Raw genomic sequence first — 20,068 nt, forward strand, 5'->3', positions numbered from 1 at the left:
AAATAGTAATATTGCTCTTAGAGATACATGTCCTTGGGTCTAAGCTTAGTTGTGTTTCTTCACAGGTTGCTTATATGGTGACATTTGCATATATCATATTATTTACTGCACACCAACATGTCTGTTTTCTTTGCAGGGACTGTATTATGCTATGCTGCTTGAATAGTGGAACTAGTTTTGTTGCTGGTTTTGCCATCTTTTCTGTTCTTGGATTTATGGCATTTGAACAAGGGGTACCAATTGCTGAAGTTGCAGAATCAGGTATGTCTAAAACCTGAGAAGTACTTTTGAATACAGTTTTCTGTTCAGGTTTTCATAATCCTATGATTAGGTTTACTAAACTACCCTGAACTTCATTATACACAAGACTCAGAATTATTATTACTGTAGACATTTATGTTTCTGACTACAAACCATAAATAAAAATAAACATCTTCTCCATGGGGGAGGGGTATCAATAGTTTCCTCCTTCTCTTTAATACTTACAGCTGAGCCTTCATTCACAGTTGCCCAGGGTATTTTTTTATCCCTTTTTTAGATCTACTCCCTTTAGGCCACCCATCAAAGTGATAGTCCTTAGCTATAGATCATGCAATCACACTCCCTTCAAAGTGAGGAATTATAATCCCTCAGTCTGGCCATTAGGTGTCACTGTTGAGCAATGGCCAAAGATTTCCCTTCCCCCTTCCCCCTTCCCCCCACCCCAATGGCTATGAGTACTGCCTCCGCAGCATGTCCAGCCCAGCATGCCCAGGGAGCAGACTTATAACTAGGCTTTGAACACAGATTCTCTAGTTGGCAGTGAGTAGCACTACTGCTGAGCCACTGGGTCAGTCCAGATTAGTTGGGTTTCCAGCTTTTACTAGTGTACGCTTTTTTTTAATTATTATTATTATTCTAAATTGCCTGCAAATTTTTCAATTAGGGCCGGATTTTCAAAGCCATAAAACACAGTTTTATGCATGTATGAATAGCCTGGGTCTCAGTGCATGTAAAACTATGCACATAATGAGTTCACATGTGCCCTTTTATGTGAACTGGTGATAGATATTTCAGGAGGGGAAGTATGAACTTATGTGCATACTTTTTTATTTTAAAAGTATCTGATCAAGGAGCCAGAAACTGATAGGGGCGAAGTAGGGCATCCATGTCTGCACCACATAAACGGTCAGAAAGGGGCCAGGGTGCCATGGCATAGCCTCTTGCTGAGCAGGTACCCTTTGCATCTGTGACAAAAACCTGGAGCTGTGACGGAAATGAACAGTGATGGGGTAGAACCTGGATAAAGGCCCTTGCTACAGGTATTATGCCAGATTAACACTCTCAAATCATTGCCCCTATGGTTGAGCCATCGCCCAGCAATGACCCAGTCCCGCCACTTGATGGCAAAACACTGGTTAAGCCAGATCCAAATATCTCTAGGGAACTGTACATTGGAACCTTGCAGAACACTAGGGGCAAGGTCCAGCATAGATCCCACCCCCCCCCTTCCCCGGTTTGTAGGGATGTGCAGAAGGAAAAAATCCGTTAGTATTCGTTGTGCTGGGACCCAAATCCATTGCATCCATTTCATAGGGGGAAACCCGATTTGTCCATTAGTTGCATTCGGTATTCGTTTTCTATTAAAGTTGGAAAAACAAAAAAAAACCATCCCAAACCTTTAAATTTAATTAACTACAACCCCCCACCCTCCTGACCCCCCCAAGACTTGCCAAAAGTTCCTAGTGCTCCATTAGGGGTCCAGGAGTGATCTCCTGCACTTGGGCCCGTTGGCTGCCAGTAATCAAAATGGCGCTGATAGCCCTTTGCCCTTACTATGTCACAGGGGCTACCGGTGCCATTGGTTGGCCCCTGTCACATGGTAGGCACAATGGCCAGTGCCATCATGGGCTGTCCATTGCACCTACCATGTGACAGGGCCGACCAATGGCACCTGTAACCCCTGTTACATAGTAAGGGCAAAGGCTATCGGCACCATTTTGAATATTCGCAGCCAATGGCACAAGTGCAGGAGATCGCTCCCAGATTCCCACTGGACCACCAGGGACTTTTGGCAAGTCTTGGGGGGGTCAGGAGGGTGGGGGTTTTAGTTTTTTTTTTTATATTCGCACAAAAAATTCAGTAATGATATGTTGCATTCGTGGGGGTTCACCATGCGTTTCACGGACCCACGAATGCAACGAAAAGGGACCTATCCATTGTGGATTGCACATATGTTCAAAACGAATGCACATCCCTACCGGTTTGCCACTTAGATCTTATAGGGGTGTGCATACCGGAGACACTCCTCAGCAGCTACTATGGTCACCAATATAGGGGTCAATCGCCTAGCTATAGCCCATGCTCCTATTCCTCATGACGCCAACATTATTGTTCATCTTGTACTAGATACCCTCCTTTTCGGTACCATTACTGAGATTACTCCCCTTATAGAAATCGCAGTGCTTCCACGGAGTATCGGAGGCATTCCCCATATTAACCACATTGTTATCACTATAATCAGTGCCACTGGCATAGATCTCTGTCCTCAGCTGTTTGATGCCCTCCTGCTCTGACTGCTTCGCTACCTTCTGCCTTGCCTGCTGTCGTCCCCACAATGTCTGTTGGTGGCACATCTTTGCAAGACTCGTTCCTAAGCTGCAATGCTACTCCATCATTAGCAATACCAGTGCCAGCTCCATCAATGTTTACACTGCAGGGTGGGACTACTTCTCTTAATGTATTCTACGCTCCTCAGTTAGGTCAAAGCCAGGGAGACAAGCACAAGTGTATGGGATTCAGGCAGTATTCTCATTCTCAACCAGCATCAAGTTAACAGACTTTGTCATCTGCCTCCAGCACATCATGGTCCTCTTCTGTTACAGCTAAACCTTACAAATGACAGCACTGAGGTCCATTGGTATGGCGAGAGCAGGGCATGTACTCTGTGAGGAAGTGCCTAGTTTGCTTCGTCATCGCATTAGGCACCATCACAACACTGATATTTTTAGAGGGGAAATAGGAAGAGAGGTCAAGCCTGCAAGGAAAAGAAGAGGGAAATGGAAGCAAGCAAACTGCCACAGAGAGAAATTATTAATTAGGTGTGTGTCTATGCTCAAATGGTTTCCTTGATTGTCTGTGCAGACCCCACTGCAGCACACTCCTTGTGGAGTTATCTGGATTCCATTCTGGGTGCTTACAAAGAAGAATACAGCAGGTTTGCATAGATAAATTACAACAAGGCTTTTTGAGAAAGGATGGCAGGCAAGAACTCCATATCTTGGCTCTGGGTTTATGGCTCACCCAAGATGATGGCCAAGGTCTATGATACCAAGACAAACCCTAGTTCCTTTCAGGCCACTGGCATGCATGGGGGACATTCCAAGCAAACCTAGGTTTCAAGTGATGTGTGATGGAGATTTAGTCAGGGATCATGCTGAGCCATGGACTGTCAATATAAGCATGTTTGCAACCAATGTGTTGCCTTTCACCTGGCCAGCAAATGTACCCAAAAGGACCCATAAGTGAGGTGCCCTTACTTCCCATTGCCCCTTCTCTGATTCAGTGGTAGCACATGATGCCATGGCTAGCATACTACCCGAATAAGGTAGCCTGTAATACAATATTGAGTGGTTTTCATGAGGGTTTCTTCATTCCTCATATAGGCCATCAAGTCACCACTGGTTGCTAATGTGCCCTCCACACATCAGAGGACCAGTATAATTTGGAAATTATGGTGATGGAGATATAGATAGGGTGTTAGCAGGCTCATTTGCAGAGTTTTCTCTCATGTCCCTTGTTCTCCTTTGGCTGTGGCTCCAAAAAGGACCCTGGAAAGTACAAGCATATACAGAAAGAATTCGATATTCAAAAACTGTATATGAATTTATTCCCACCGAATGCTGTGTAGTACAGTACGTGTCTTTGGACAGCACTTTAATGTTACTAGAGTTTGCGAGCAGGATGCATTGATGATGAAAGCAGACATAGAGTTGGCTTTTTTTGGCTTCTGCAATACACCCGGACAGCTTCTTGCTACTGGTTTTTCACTTCAAAAGGGCCTATTACTATGACAAGTGTGTACTAATGGGATGCTTGATATCCTGCATCTATTTTGAGACATTTAGTTCCTTCCTACATTGGGCCTCTAGGTCTTTTGTTAATTATTTGGATGACTTTCTGTTTCTGACAGAGGGGGAATGGCTGTACAACACCTTTCACCAACCGGTACATCACTTTAATGTTCCCCAAGTCATAAAGTCCAGTGAATGTCCTTACCTTCCTCAGAATAGAGCTGGAGGATCCCCACAGATAAGTTGGCTAAGTTAGCGAAATTGGTTTCTCTAATGGAAGAAAGTAAGACAGTCACACTGAAAGACATGAAATTCTTGATTAGCAATTTGGCCTTTGCAGTACGGGTCATTCTTAAGGTTGGAGTGTTCTTGTGCCATCTGATCATAGTAACATAATATTGACGACAGAAAGACCAAATGGTCCATCCACTCTGCCCATCAAGCTGCTTATGATTGTAACTGCTGTTCCATGCATACAAAATGTTGCTCCATCCACATGAAATACATGTGTCAGGAACTACGAATGATGACAGTCCTATATGATCATGGATGAATTGGACATCAAGTTACTACGGACATGATGATAGACTACATAGTACTTACAAAACAACAAGGGTTGTCTAGAAACATGGTCTGCCGTCAGCTCACAGCCCTTGCATTCTCCATGAAGGCGAAATCTGGTTACAAAGGAATACAAACATTCACTGTCAAGTGGATAATGCAAGACTGGCTAGAAAGACCTTACTCACTATGACACTTGTAGGCCACTCATCCATGACCATCTGCTGCAGCTATGGAATATCTTACCTGATATTGCCACCACCAAGTTTGAGACTTCTTTATTCAGGTGCCGCTTTTTCACATGCATTCTTTGGCATGCTGCATATGAGTAATTCACAGCGCCTTCATGGAAAGCTACAAAGTCGAAATGGCTGTATGGCTCCAATATGAATATCATGAAACAGGCTAGTGTTGTGTGTCAGTCAGTTGAAGACAGACCAAGCATTATGGGGACAAATTATCACCTTGGTAGTGGTTCCTGGTCTAGCAATTATCTGGGCGCACACACTAGAGTGGCTGGTTTACTGATGCTGTGCCTCGATACCTCTCCCCTGCACTCAGTCAGGATGCTACAGTTTTAGAGAATTTTAAGATCTTCCCTTCCAGCAGACATCTGTCAACATCATTCCCTCTGAATTATCGGTCACTCTTTCATTACCCATGTGCTGAGGCAGGCCATTCATGGGAAGTTCGGTCAAGATCTTGGATTGTCAGCGAGAGATTGGGCTGTATGCCATGGTGTGAGCATGGCGAACTCCCTGTGGCAGGATGACTGAGTCCAGGAACAGCAGTGAAGGGACAAAGGGTGGAGTCAGTTAGCAGGAAAGGTGCCAATATGAAGAATGGTTGTGGTTAGGGCCATTTCCTTTGATAACAGATTGGTGATCAAATAGGAGAAATGGTTGGCCTAGAGATAGGCTTGACGATGGATACCTGCAGAAATTTGGACAGTAAAAGGGGCTCCAGTAGTCTTTCTGTGTGGCAAATTATCACAGGGGTCCCACCGGGATGATGCCACCTATCAGGCTTGCGAGAGAAGCGAGACCTTGGGCAACCCACTAGGGTGGTCACAAATGCACAATGCAGTTGGCATCTATCCTGGGGGGGAACATATGTTCCCCAGTACAGCCTCTGCCATCTCTGCCACAATATCTCGCCTTGGTATCTTGTATATACTTGTATTTAGTTCTCCAGTTTTAACTTATTACATATCTTATAATGTGAATTTTAAGCAAGTTAATATGACTATCCGTTCTTTTCTGATCTGTGTTCCTTTCCTTCTAACTTACTCTTATCCACCCCTGCCCTCCTTCCTCTCCCCTCTTCCAGCCTGCTCCCCCTTTCTCCCCCTATTGGTTTTTTGTAATTTTTCTCTTTTGGTTATTTGTAAACCGGTGTGATGTGTTTCACAAACATTGTTATAATAACGTTCATAAATAAATAAATAAATAAATAAATAGTGGTCCCGAGTAGGGTGCCAAAATCTGGCACCCTACTTGTGCCCTCCTTGAAAACAGCCCATCTCTCCTCCACACGCGACCGTGCTCTCTCGATTGCAGGTCCCTCCCACTGGAACACACTACCGCCTGACATACGCCTCGAACCCTGTATGAACAACTTCAAAAAGAAATTGAAAACATGGTTGTTCAACCAGGCTTACCCAGAATAAAAAGTCATCAATCTGTGACAAGGTAGACCACAATATGTCTACTCCCTCTTTCTCATATTGAGGAACTGTGTTTTGTTATACTCCATCTCCTCTCCGCGAGGAACCTCGTTTTGTTTACTCTGTCTTTTCTTAGCTGCCTATCGTTACCCCCTCTCCCAGTTTTGACTTCCCTGTTAAAATGTAATTTTCCAAACTTAACCTGTTTACTGTAAACCGATATGATGTCCACAACGAATGCCGGTATTTAAAAATGTTTAAATAAATAAATAAATAAATAAAATAAATGTAGACCTATAAGACTAAGCACCCTATTACATTTCCTTGTTAGTGCATGTAATAAGCACAGTCTGATTTGTATGGTTATCCTTGTGTTTTGTTATCATTGGGTTATGATTTATCAAGGTAAAAAGAGGGAGCTGGGTCCATAGGGTCTCTTGACTGCCACAGTTAATATTTTACGAGCAAAAAAAAAAATAAACATGCTCACGTAAAACCCTGGTTTAGATGTGGAAGTTGGTGTATTTTAAAACATACGCATATAATTTGTCAATACCTCTACCAGTTCATCCATTCATCCTCCAGGTCATCGAGATCCTCTTAGTTCTTCCCTAAGATCCCCTCCATTTCACTAAGACCTCTTTCCCAACCAATAGCAAATAGACAACTCTAATATCAATTGCACTAGATAATTAGCAGGTGAAAAATTGCATGAATAAATTGCCTAATATATTCATGTAAATCTCTTATAAAATAGCAACTTATGTGCTCTCTTGGACCTGCTCAGGAACACCTCAGACCACTTCTCGTTTGTCCAGGTACATTTGTGCATGAAATAAAAAATATGAGCATACTTTTGATGTTTATAAAATGGCATGTATGTGAGTACAAGCTACTTACTTAGACATGTATTTGCTAATTTTATATGCTTATCTTTTTTGAAAATTTACTCCTATGTGCATAAATTAATACACACCTCTGAAGAGGAAGTGTAACTTTGTACAGGTCAATCTGTGCATGTACCAGGCCAATTACCCACAAATTTTCAAAGCAAACTTAAGTGCATAAGTTTGCTTGATAATTTAGGGTAAAATCTGTTCATAAAAGGTACATTATGTACAGGACTTTACCTGAACATTAATAGCTATAAAATTATCCTCCCTAATAATATATGGACCAAATTTTAAAAGCATTGCTCAAGCTAAAAATCCTATCTACATGAATATGTGGGTCATGTGCGAGTGACGCGTATTTTAAAAGACAGAAGTTACACGCATATAAAATAGGGGCGGAAAAGGAGGTGGGACATGAACATTCCAGGGCAGAGTCAACTGTTATGCGCATAACTTTGTATTTTAAAACTGGAGGCCACAGCGCACGGTGCCTTGTTAACTGCAAAATTTTATTGCTGCTCCTGTTGAGGAGCAAGTCTACAGATCTCACATTTTTGGCCTTACACAACAGGGTGAGGGGTCTGGGTCAATTGGGGGGCATGCAGAATGAAGAACCTGAGGGGTCTAGCAAGTTCTATGGAAGAACCTGAGGGGTCTGGCAAAGTTCTATGGAAGATACCCAAAATAGATTTGCTTGAGCAACCTCTTAAAATTAGGAGAATATTTATGCATGGTAGGCATATTTTAAATCATACACAGCAAGTGCATGCATGATTTAAAAATCAAGCATATCTCCGCTCGCATGACAATTCATGTGTATTTGTGTGCACACATGCTCATTTTAAAATTAACCTGTATGTTTTTATTTTTAGAAAAAGTAGTATATTGCAAACGATTCCACCTGCCCTCGATAAAATGTTCTAACTGGAGAATCCAATGTGGGCAGCATTACTATAAATTAATTAGACGCAGGAGGCATATCAGTTGCTCAAGTATTTTGATAGGCTGAGTGTCCCCTGGTAGTTTAAAAATGATAAAGCTATCAATTTAATTCCTTCATCAGTTTCCATAATATTCACAACAGCATATTGCAATAACATATGCTCAATAAAGTAGGGGGCGGAGAGGGGGAAGGGGAGGGAAGAGAGAAAGTTAAGCAACTTCAATGTCAGAGTACCACAAACAGGCCTGGTATTCAGGATATTCACAATGCATGCAAATATACCTCATGTATATTCATTGCAGACATCCTGATAACCAGACCGGTTTGTACCCCAAGACTTCCGTTTCCTAACCATATATTAAAGTAATATGCTATCATGACTACTTTCTTGTGTGACTTTATTGTTTACATCCTATACTAAAGCATACCTCATCTGAATTCCTTTCGGTTTGCAAAATAAATTAACACAAAATTTCTAGATCTGTAGAATCACAAATTCATGGTTTCTGGCTTACAGGTGTGACCCCTAATAGCTCTGCATTATAGCAGTGCTGACAAATCCCATTTATAGTCTATTTTCCAAAAGGAGGGAGTTTTTTGTGATGAATGTGTGTTCATATGTGTGTGTGTGACTGTGTATGCATGTGTCACTAATCATTTTTCCATTTGATGTTCTATTGACACCAAATTTTCAAGACATGTTAGGGAACCAAGAGGAGATGGACATGAGCATTGTTTTCTGAATCCACATATTCCATGAAGACACATGGACAATTGTCAACCTATAATAACATTATGGTTTTGCATCTGTTCTGCATCTGATCCACACACAATTTGCACAAAATCACAGGGTATATACTCCACGAATACATGTGCACAAGTATGTTATCTAATAACTTCTTGGTTTTCCATCTAATACATACCAAATTTTCAGGAAAAGTCAGAGGGACCAAGAGGAATTGGATATGGGTGTGTTTTTATCCTGGAACCATGTAGGCATATGCACTTAAGTGTGTGCACTTCTGGAAAGTAGGCTCTGTTAGTTCTGAATGAAACTTCTAGTTTTAATACTGTAGGGGGTGCTAGTAAACACTGAATACCAACAGGCAGTATGAGAAAAATCTTTATAAGGAGCAGTGTAGCTTATCAAATAATGTACAGTAAACCGCCAGATCAGAATCAGTTAAATACATCACCTCCTCCAAACCTACACACCAATGGGTTGGTTTATTTCCATAACATTTTCCCAGTTGATTAGTAGTATTATTTTATCTCATATATGCTAATAAGACTTCACTATTGTAAGTTATATGATTTCCTTTAAATTGAGCCCAGAAGGCAGAAACAAAACTTAATGCTGATCTTTGACATACTCACTAATCTTTAGCATACTTTAGCATTCTAACAGCTTTAGCTAATTTTATAAGTCTGATGAGTTCAAACTTATTATCTTTCTGCTTCTTCACTGCCATAGAAAGCTTATCAAAGCACCCTTACATTCCCCCCTTTTATCATATTTCGTATGACAATATTATGCTCCAAGCTCCAATACCGCTGGCCTCTACCCTGTGTCTTAAATTGGTCCCATGCAGGCCCAGACCATAGAGCAATGGTTTAGGCTGGAACTCTTAACCATCATAGGGGTGGAAGCTCTGGGATAATCTGTAACATCTGGAATTCTATTTCCTTGGGGGGGGGGGGATATAAGAGGATAATAAGAAGATTCTGAGAGCTTTTTCCTTGAGTCAAAATCAGAAAGTTCAGTAGCAACAGGAAATGGAGTTGATATCATTGCAGAAATTATTAAAATAGTGGCATAAGACCGTAAGAAAATTAATGCAACTTTAATAACAATTGACATCATTTTCATTCCTAAACCAGTTTGGGTGCTAATATCTAGGAAGGCCCTGTCCTGTTTTATTTGATAGGCAGGCTGCAGTTTATTTACTTTGATTCAAATGGAAATATACAAATGTTCATTGAGACTGAGGCACTCAGAGCAGTTCCAAGCCTTGGACCAATAGAAAACAAAATGATAATATTACTGCAGGTGGGCCTAATAAGAGAGGCATCTATGTATTCCTTATTGTCTTTGGCCCAGTGCACATATGTCAGCACTTGACACTGGAATTTGCAATAGGAATTATTTGTAGTTCTGAATTCAAGGTGGTCCCTTTCTAAGGGAAAAAGGCAGGAAATGATGTCTTCTGTCCACACTGTATAACCAACCATTAGTAAGGGTCAAAGATGTTGCCTGTTAATTAGATCAATGTGTTTGTGGGACGTGGATAGGCTTTCAGTACTAGTAGGGGAATGAAATTCCAAGATGTGGCTGTAAACCATATTTTAGGCAACATGTTGAGAAGGGGGATTATTATGCCCAAACACAAATTTGGGGCCTACCTCCAGTGTCACTCTTCACCACAATTATCTGTCTGCTTCTTGGCCTTGTCCATAGTTATCTTGTTCACTTCTGGGTCTAAATTCATCTGCTTCTCAGCCTAGTGCAGGGTTGCAACTCTTGAAATGTGAAGCATGGATCCAAGCATTTTTCCCTTTATTTTCATAGCTGTCAATGGTGTGAGCAGAACTTAGTAGGATCCCTCCCAGCAAGGTTCTAACATGTTAGTTTGTGGGAAGTTTTGAATTAAAACAACATCACCTGCCTGCTGGCTTGCTGCGTGCAACATCGACTTGTGGTTTTGGCAGTACAGTATTAACTTGTTGAGATGTCTTAGAGATAGCTTTGTTAATACTTTTCAGTATGGAATTACTGAGTCTGTTAATCAAGACAAGTCACATTCAATCAAGTTGGGGATGTTGGCATGGGGATTCAGCAACCAAATGACTCAGACTGGTATTTCTGGCAGCACTCCTAGTGCCAAATAACACCATTTTTAGCACTTTTGGTCTGGGTAACCCAGTTTCTTTTGTAGTTTTAGTCAGTCTAGTTTCAATGATTTAGTTCATCCTTTCAGTTTGTTTAGTGAAGTCTGTATTTCAACTCATTGCAGTGGTCATTTAATAACCTTATAAAATTCAGGTTTTAGATTGTTGTCAATGTACAGGTACATCTCAATGAAGAATGCATTCCTTGAGCAATATTTTTGTCACTTTGGCAGCAGATTTAGATAAAACTCTGTCCACTATTACCAAGCAATATTGGTAGCCCTGAGCTTTTGGCATATTTATGAAGTCTATTTACAATTGTGGAACTTTGGTACCTGATGAAATATGTTGTGTGAACATAATATAGTCTTGTAGAAATTTTGCTGTCATTAGCCCTGACCTTATGAAAACATTTTTTCCCTTCTGTCACATTTATTTTATTTATTTTATTTATTTATTTATTTATTTATTTACCGACATTCGTGAAGCACATCATGCCGGTTTACAAAGAACTCAGGCGGGAAATACAATGAAACAATATAACAATATAACAATATAACAATAACACATTAATAACAGAACCAAAAATCTGAATACAACGAAAACCAAAGGATCAATGATAACGGGGGGAGGAAGGGGGAGGGAGCAATGGAGGAGGATAGGCAGGGGGCAGGTTATGGGGAGGGAGGGGTATTCACTAGGATATAGTTTATTTAAGGGGAAACTGGGGGTGCAAAAGAGAAAGAGGTGTACTCGGGGAGATGATAACGGCCAGGAGGCCCAAGGATCTAGGGATGGCTAGGGGGGGGGGAGAGGGGGTGGGGATGGGTCGGGCGAAGGGGGGGTAGGGGTAAGTGACAAGGGCAGGGGGGGCTGGGAGGTGTGGGAGCGGGTGGAGAAAAGTCGGGCGGGTGGATCTGGGGGAGAAATTAAGTTTGGTTAGAGTCAGGGTAGGCCTGTCGGAAAAGCCATGTCTTGACTCCTTTCTTGAACATGTGGAGGGATGTCTCTTGGCGTAGGAAAGTGGGGAGGGAGTTCCAGAGGGTGGGGCCGGCGACGGAGAAAGCTCTTCCTCTGGTATAAGTTGAATGTGCTGATTTGAGGGACGGGGTGTAGAGAATGCCTGTCTGGGATGTTCTTGTAGGGCGGTCAGAAGTGCGGAAACATGGCATTTCATTGAGCCAGGTGTGATTGTATTTATGAAGGGAGTTGTGAAGGATGGTGAGAGTTTTGTATTGCGAGCGGAAGGAAATGGGCAGCCAATGTAGGTCTTTTAGTATGGGGGTGATGTGGTCCCTTTTACGCGTACCGGTTATGATTCTCGCCATGGAATTTTGAAGAATCTGAAGGGGTTTGATGGTGGTGGCTGGGAGTCCTAGTAGCAGGGAGTTACAATAATCTAGTTTTGTGAGCATAGTGGTCTGTATGACTGTGCGGAAATCGTGTGTGTGGAGGAGGGGTTTGAGTTTTTTTAGGATGTTTAGCTTATAGAAACCTCCCTTTAGGAGAGCTTTGATGTGGGGTTTAAAATTTAGGTGCTGATCTATGAAGACGCCTAGGTCTCTTACAGACTGGGGCTGAGAGAGGGCTGTGGTTGTATTCTGGGGAGTGTTTCATCGCGTGGGGAGGGTGAAACGTTCAGGCTGGTTAGAGATAACGATTAATTCTGTTTTTGAAGTAGTAAGAGCTAGGTGGAGCTCAGATAGCAAGGCGCTTATGGTGGTAAGGCAGGATTCCCAGCGCTGCAATGGTTCGCTTATGGACCCTTGAAACGGGATGAGGATCTGCACGTCATCCGCATATAGGAAGAATTTAAGGCCTAGGTCGGAGAGGAGGTGGCATAGGGGTAGGAGATAAATATTAAAGAGGGTGGAGGATAGGGATGAGCCTTGGGGGACACCTTGCGTGATAGGTATGCGTGAGGATTCGTGCTTGTCGATTTTTACTAGGTATTCTCTGTGTGTTAGGTAGGAAGAGAGCCATGAGAGGGCTGTGCCAGGACACAGTTTACCTCTTGCCAAGGTAATAGCATTTCGTATAGTAAAAACGATAATTAATGTATGTGAAGGTGTTTGAATCAGCAGAGGCATTTCTTTTGATATTATGGAAAGCAACAAAAGCAGGTAACAAAAGAATGGTAAAGTTCAGGAAAACTATGAGTGTGAAATAAAATATTGGAATAAACAAACTAAAATGTCCAGTACGCCAATATAAGATAAAGAGAAAGGCATCATCAAAATTCAATATATTTTTTCTCCTCCTAGGCATTTTTGTCATATAAAATAAAATTTAAGCCAATTGGAATTTGTTTGTCATTTCTAAAAAGAAATTATTTGAATTAACAATTGAATGCCTTCTTAACCATGTATGCATTATTATGCTGAAATTGTTTTCACACCCCTCTAGTGATGTTACATTTTATCCAGCCTTGAAAATGAAGAATAGCAGTTTTGTTTTATCATTGGAAATATATCTTAAAGATTGTATGAACACAAGGTAAATAATATTCTCTAGAGATGTGCTTCATTTTATTATGCCGGGTTGGGCTACGAGTCGGCCAACCCGTGGAAAACTTTGTTTTCCATTGGGTTGTTTTTTTTTTCTCGGCGACTGGGACACCCATGCTGAGTTGGAGATGCCAAGGGTTTCGGCACTCGGCACTGGAGGCAGCCATCTTGCCCAAGGAGCAGGAAAAGGGTAGAAAAGAGGTAAGGCAGAGTGGTCACAGTCGTCTGCAACCGATGGATGCAACAGTAACCCCCTTTAAAGGGCCCCCTCCAAGACCTCTTCCAGGTGGTCTGGTTTTCGTGGGTGTGCCAGGTGGAATTGACATACCATGTCCTTATCTGTGATGTTGGCCAGCGGTTCCCATGAGTTCTCTTCTGGTCCATAGTTCTCCCAGGAGATGAGATACTCCCATGTCTTGCCTCTCTTACAGACATCCAGGATGTCATCCACGGCATATTCAATGTTGTCCTCAGTGTCCAGACTAATTGGTTCTGGGGTATTTTTGGAGAACTCGGAGAGCATCAAGGGTTTTAACAGAGAGACATGGAATGAATTGTGTATCTTTATTGATGGAGGTAGTTTCAAACTGTACGTCAGATTACCTAATCGCCGAAGGATAGCAAAGGATCCAACATAGTGAGGTGCAAAATGTTCTGAAGGAAGTTTAAGGTGAAGATACTTGGTACTTAACCAGACTTTGTCTTCAGGCTGAAACTGTAGTGCCTTTCGATGTAGAGCATCGTAGGTTCTTTTTGCTTTCTGTTCTGCTTTGAGGAGAAGCTCCTTCGTTTGCTTCCAAAGTTGAGATAACTCTGATGCAGTAGTCTGTGTGGCAGGAGAGGCCACTGATAATGGAATTGGCAGAGGAGGCAGTAGTTGTCATCCGTAGACAAGCTGGAAGGGAGAAGACTCCGTAGAAGTAGCAGGATGCGAGTTGATAGCAAATTTTGCCCAAGGCAGTAATTCAACCCAATCGTTCTGCCTTGAATTTACAAAGGATCACAGAAATTGTTTCAGCGTTCTATTCATTCTCTCAGTCTGACTGTTAGACTGAGGATGGTAGGCGGAGGTTAAGTCCAAGGCGATGTCAAATTTTTGACATAAAGCTCTCCAAACCTTTGCAGTAAATTGTACTCCTCTGTCAGATAGGATATGCTTAGACATTCCATGAAGGCAGAAGATGTGTTTAATAAAGAGTTTTGCTAACTCCATAGCAGAGGGTAATGCTGGTAATGCTACAAAATGTGCCATTTTGGAGAAGCGGTCAACTGTGACCCAAATGGTGTTGTTTCCATTGGATGGTGGCAGGTCTACCATGAAATCGGTTGCTATATGTGTCCAGAGTTAATCCGGCGATGGTAGAGATTGTAACAAACCCCAAAGACATCCGGCTGGTGGTTTTTGCTTGGCACAGACAGCACAAGAACCCACATAAGCTTGTACATCCTTTTTCAGGGTTGGCCATCAATAGTACTGTTGTAACATAGCTAGGGTATGACTCTGTCCCAGATGGCCGGCCAGACAGGAATCGTGCACCCACTTCAACAGCTTCTTCCTTAGATTTCTGGCCACCACCGTCTTCCCGACGGGTACCACATGAGTGACTGTGAGAATCACTCTTCCGGGTCAATGATGTGACGGGGTTCATCTGGCACATCCTGAGGGGAGAATAATCATGACAAGGCATCAGCCCAAGTGTTCTTCTCTCCCAAATGATATTTCAGAAGGAAGTCAAATCTGTTAAAGAAAAGGGACCATCTTGCTTGATGGTGATTGAGTTGTTGAGCATGCCTGAGGTACTCCAAATTCTTGTGATTGGTGTACACTACTATTTGGTGTTGTGCACCTTCCAGCCTAGGACGCCACTCTTCAAAAGCCAGCTTGATTGCAAGTAGCTCTTTGTCTCCGATTCCATAATTTCTTTCGGCAGGCAACAAATCCCTTGAGAAGAAGGAGCAAGGATGGAGCACATTAGATTCACTATACTGGCTTAGAACCACTCCCACACCAACCTCTGATACATCGACCTCAACGATGAATGGACAATGTGGGTCAGGATGGTGGAGGCATGGCTCCTTTTGAAAAGCCTCTTTGAGCATCAGAAAGGCTGATGTGGCTTCTGGAGACCAATTGGCGGGATTGGCTCCCTTTTTGGTCATAGAAGTTAGAGGGACTGTCAATGATGAGTAGTTTTTAATAAAGGATCAATAGTAATTGGTGAAGCCCAAGAAACGGCGCAGTGCCTTCAAGCCTGTAGGTTGAGGCCAGTCCTGGATATTTTCTAATTTCTTGGGGTCCATCTGAAACCCGTTCTTAGAAACAATGTATCCCAGGAAGGGTACAGACTTCATGTGGAATTCACACTTTTCAAGATTAGCGTATAGGTGGTACTCATGCAGGCATCTTAAAACTTTCTTGACATCCTCCTGATGAGTTTGCAGATCTTGAGAGAAGATCAATATATCATTGAGATATACTACTACACATTGATAAAGTAAGTCCCGTAAGATGTCGTTCATCATATTTTGAAAGACTGCAGGTGCGTTAATCAAACCGAAGGGCATGACGAGATATTCGAAGTGTCCGTCACGGGTGTTAAAAGCAGTCTTCCATTCATCTCCTTCATGAATACGCACCAAGTTGTAAGCTCCTTTAAGGTCTAATTTGGAGAATATCTTGGCTTCTTGGAGCCTGTTGAACAGTTCAGAAATTAATGGCAGGGGGTACCTGTCCTTGATGGTAATCTCATTCAGACCTCTGTAATTGATGCAGGGGCATAAGGTGCCATCTTTCTTCCCTACGAAAAAGAAGCCTGCACTAACAGGAGATTTGGAGGGTCTGATGAATCCCTTCTGCGGGTTCTCCTGTATGTAGGTGGACATGGCTTTAGTCTCAGCTACTGAAAGAGGATAAACTCTTCCTTTGTGAGTTTCTGAATTAGGCTTCAGATTTATTTATTTATTTATTTAAAAACTTTTATATACCGATTTTTACGGAGAGTATCCGACCAAAACGGTTCACAAGTTCAATTTATGGTGCAGTCAATTTATGGCGCAGTCAAATACTCTATACAGTGGAAGTACATCTGCTGCTTGTTTTGAGAAAACATCCTGGAAGGAGGCGTATTGTGGAGGTAAGCCAGGTAATGATGGTGTAGTGGTCATGCAAATGAGCGGTGAAACCTCTGCGAGGCACCGGCCATGACAGTCAGACCCCCACCAGGACAGTTCCAATGTAGCCCAATTAAATTGTAGCATATGATCTTGAAGCCAGGGCAGTCTAAGTACCACCGGATGCATGGCCTTTTCCAATACTAGAAATGAGGTAGATTCAGAGTGTAAAGCTCTTGTGCGCAGGCCAATGGCCTGGGTAGTCAATGAAACTTCTCCAGGAAGTGGTTCTTCATGGATAGAGGACAATAGGTGGCTTAGCTATTGGTATTGTAGGAATCCGTAGATATTCAACTAAGCGCTTCAAAATAAAATTGCCTCTGGCACCGGAGTAAATGAGAGCAAGAGTCTGAAATTCAAGGCCTCCGCAGAGCAGAGATACTGGTAAGGATAATGGAGGAGTAGGAGAGGTGAGGCTCAGGAGAAGTCCTCCTGCAGATCCTAGGCCCATCAGTTTCTCAGACAGATGGGACAGGTTTGGACGGCGTGGCCCGATTGGCCACAGTACATGCATAACCCCATGCATTTGCGAAAACGTCTCTCCTTGGAAGTTAAATGGCTTCGGCCTAGTTGCATAGGCTCTTCCTCTTCTAAGGATGCAGACGGTAAGCTGGAAGCAATAGGCACAGGTTTAGGACAGTTAGCCCCCACTGTGGACTTTCATGGACTCTTAGCCTCCTGAGTTCAGTCTCAGATACGGCGGTCAATTCTCCCAGCCAGTTCCATCAGGGACTCAAGGGTACCAGGAAAATCTTGAGCCACTAATTCGTCCTTTAAGCGAGAGTTGAGGCCCTCCATGAATATGGCACGTAAACATCCAGTCTCCCAATGTAGTTTGGATGCTAAAATCTTGAATTCGATCGCAAAGTTTGTGAGCGGATTATTACCTTGCTGGAGATTGAGTCAAGCAGATCCAGCAACAGTCTGACAAGCCTGGTCATCAAAAACAGACTTGAAAAGTTTTAGAAATCCTGGTAGATCATTCAGGATAGGATCCTCACGTTCCCATAATGGTGAAGCCCAAGCCAAGGCTCGTCCCTCTGGAAATGATAGGATATAGGTGGTCTTGGAAGCTTCAGTGGGAAAGAGGGTAGGCTGTAATGAAAAATGCATGCTGCATTGATTAACAAACCCTCTACGCATCTTGGCTTCACCCGTAAAGCGGATAGGTGTGGATAAGGGTACAGTGGTCTTGAGGGTTACCACTGGAGACAGCAATTCTTTCACAGGAGTTGCTGAAGAATTCAGTTGAGCTTGTAACTGATTGAAGGCAGTAGCTAGGCTCTCCAAAACCTTTTGTTGTTCAGTGATCCGCTGGGCTAGGACAGGAATGGCCTGCAAGGCCGCGAGCTGAGCCGAGTCCATGGAGTTAGCAATCTGTTGTGTTTGTGGCATCATGTGGACCCTTAGTCGCAGTGGAGATGACTCCTCCCACGGGGAGGGGCCATGTGGGGAACCACAGCGATAGGCTAAACTCAGAGAGCAGACACTTGTAGGTTGAAAGCTTTATTGTACTGCTGTAGATAGATGGTATGAGGCAGGAAGGAAAGGCACTGAAGTCCGCAGGGTGCCAATACATTCATACAGTCTCAGATGTAGAAGTCTCACCCAGATGTTCAAGATAGGTAGGAAACCACAGTGCGGGCAAGGCCGAGCCTGGTGGGTGGTGTGGGAGCACCAGATCGTAGAGGTACTCACAGGAGCGTAGTTTGGGCGTCTTCCTGGCAATGGAGATGGTGGGACCGAAGGTCCGTGGTGCAGGATACACTGGACTGATTGGCCCTCGAGGAGCGAATACCTGATAGTACAGAAGATCCTGAAATAAATAGAAAGAGAGAGAGAGACTCCCGAGGAGCGCTTGCCTAGTTAGTAGAAACCCTAAAGGATTGTTGGAAGTGAGAGACCCCCAAGGAGTGGGTGCCTAGAGCTTCGTAAGGAGCGAGATACCCCGGAGGGTAGCAAGGCGTCTAAGCGTGCAGCTTAGAGCAGTCAGAGTAGCTAAACCGAAGTCCTTGCTAACTCAATGTAGGTAGCATAGTTGAGGCTTTAAATACCCGGGGGTATTGACGTCATGCGGTAGGGAAGCCCCCGAGGTTCCCGCCATGATATTTACTTAAGCATAGGCAATGTGCGCACGCGCGCCCTAGGAGGCCACGGGAAGGAGCATGGTGGACTGGGATGCCCATGCTGAATTGGAGACGCCGAGGGTTTTGGCACTTGGCACCGGAGGCAACCATCTTGCCCAAGGAGGAGGAAAAGGGTAGAAAAGAGGTAAGGCAGAACGGTCGCAGCCGTCTGCGACCGACGGATGCAACACTTACCTTAACGCAGCCCCAGTCTCTTCCTGTATTCCAGTTCACTCTAACCTCCATGCAGCTGCAGTCTATTTCTGAGTTCCAGTTCACTCTTACCTCCATGCAGCTCCAGTCCATTCCAGAGCTCTAGCCCTGCCTGCACTCAGTTCTTGAGCCCCATCCCTGCCAGCACCTCATTCATGTGCTTCAGCCTAGCCTGCTTTGCTCCAGCCTCACTGGACTGCCCAAGCTGAAGTTCAGCCATTGTGCCATCCTGCGCCACTCCAGAGGTGGTGCCCACCATACTCCACCAGCAACAAAGCCACAACTTTGGAGTGGAGTGTTGCTGGTGGAGTGTGGTGGTGCCCACCACACTCCACCAGCAACAAAGCCACAACTTACACCTTGTCTTTAACAGAAATAAAATTACACACCACTGGACCTGGGCACATGCCCAGCGTGCAAATTATTTACTTGCACATCTCTTGGCCATGCCTCAAAATGTCCATGTCCCGCCCGGACCATGCCCATGCCCCGCCTCTTTTTGAAAATGTTTGAGATGTGCATGCAGTGGGAGATACGTGCCTATCTGGGCTGCTTTTAAAATTCAGTTGGCATGCACCAGCCCGACTTGTGCACGCATCTCCCAAATGATGCGCATGTTGGACTTTTAAAATTCACCTCTAAGAGGTGACTTTCAAACTGGTGCACAGGAGCTCTTTGGCGTGCCTGTGTCAGCACGCATCCAGATATGCAGCCATTTTATAACTATGCATGTACCGTATATTGTGTATGTTATAAAATAGCTGTTAACATGCACATATGCTCCTAATTTTAAGTGAGGACATAAATCCCACTTCTATGCATAACTTGGGGATTTTAAAAGGGGCATGCACCTACGCGATTGCCACTTTCACCAGTTCGCTCAGTTAACAGCTAGGTTCTTCAAAGCCCCCTAGTTTAATAGCCTTCAACTCCCCCCTTCCCCCCGGCTGTCACCTCAGTTATGGCTAGTTTTTATTTTTGTTTTTTAATTTACACCTTCACTATGGCAGAAGTACTTACGCGCCACTGGACTTGGGCGTGTGCCCA

The 20,068-nt window shown here is 43.5% G+C and overlaps 1 protein-coding gene across 1 annotated transcript in view; it reads left to right on the forward strand.

Annotated features, from left to right (window-relative positions):
- SLC6A11 (solute carrier family 6 member 11) overlaps positions 1-20,068 on the forward strand; it is a 359,320-nt gene that overhangs the window by 277,898 nt on the left and 61,354 nt on the right. The window contains 1 exon segment of the mRNA XM_029600769.1: positions 137-261. Coding sequence (XP_029456629.1) covers positions 137-261 — 125 coding nt within the window.

Source organism: Rhinatrema bivittatum, chromosome 4 (genome assembly GCF_901001135.1).
Source record: "Rhinatrema bivittatum chromosome 4, aRhiBiv1.1, whole genome shotgun sequence".
NCBI classification, from domain to species: domain Eukaryota; kingdom Metazoa; phylum Chordata; class Amphibia; order Gymnophiona; family Rhinatrematidae; genus Rhinatrema; species Rhinatrema bivittatum.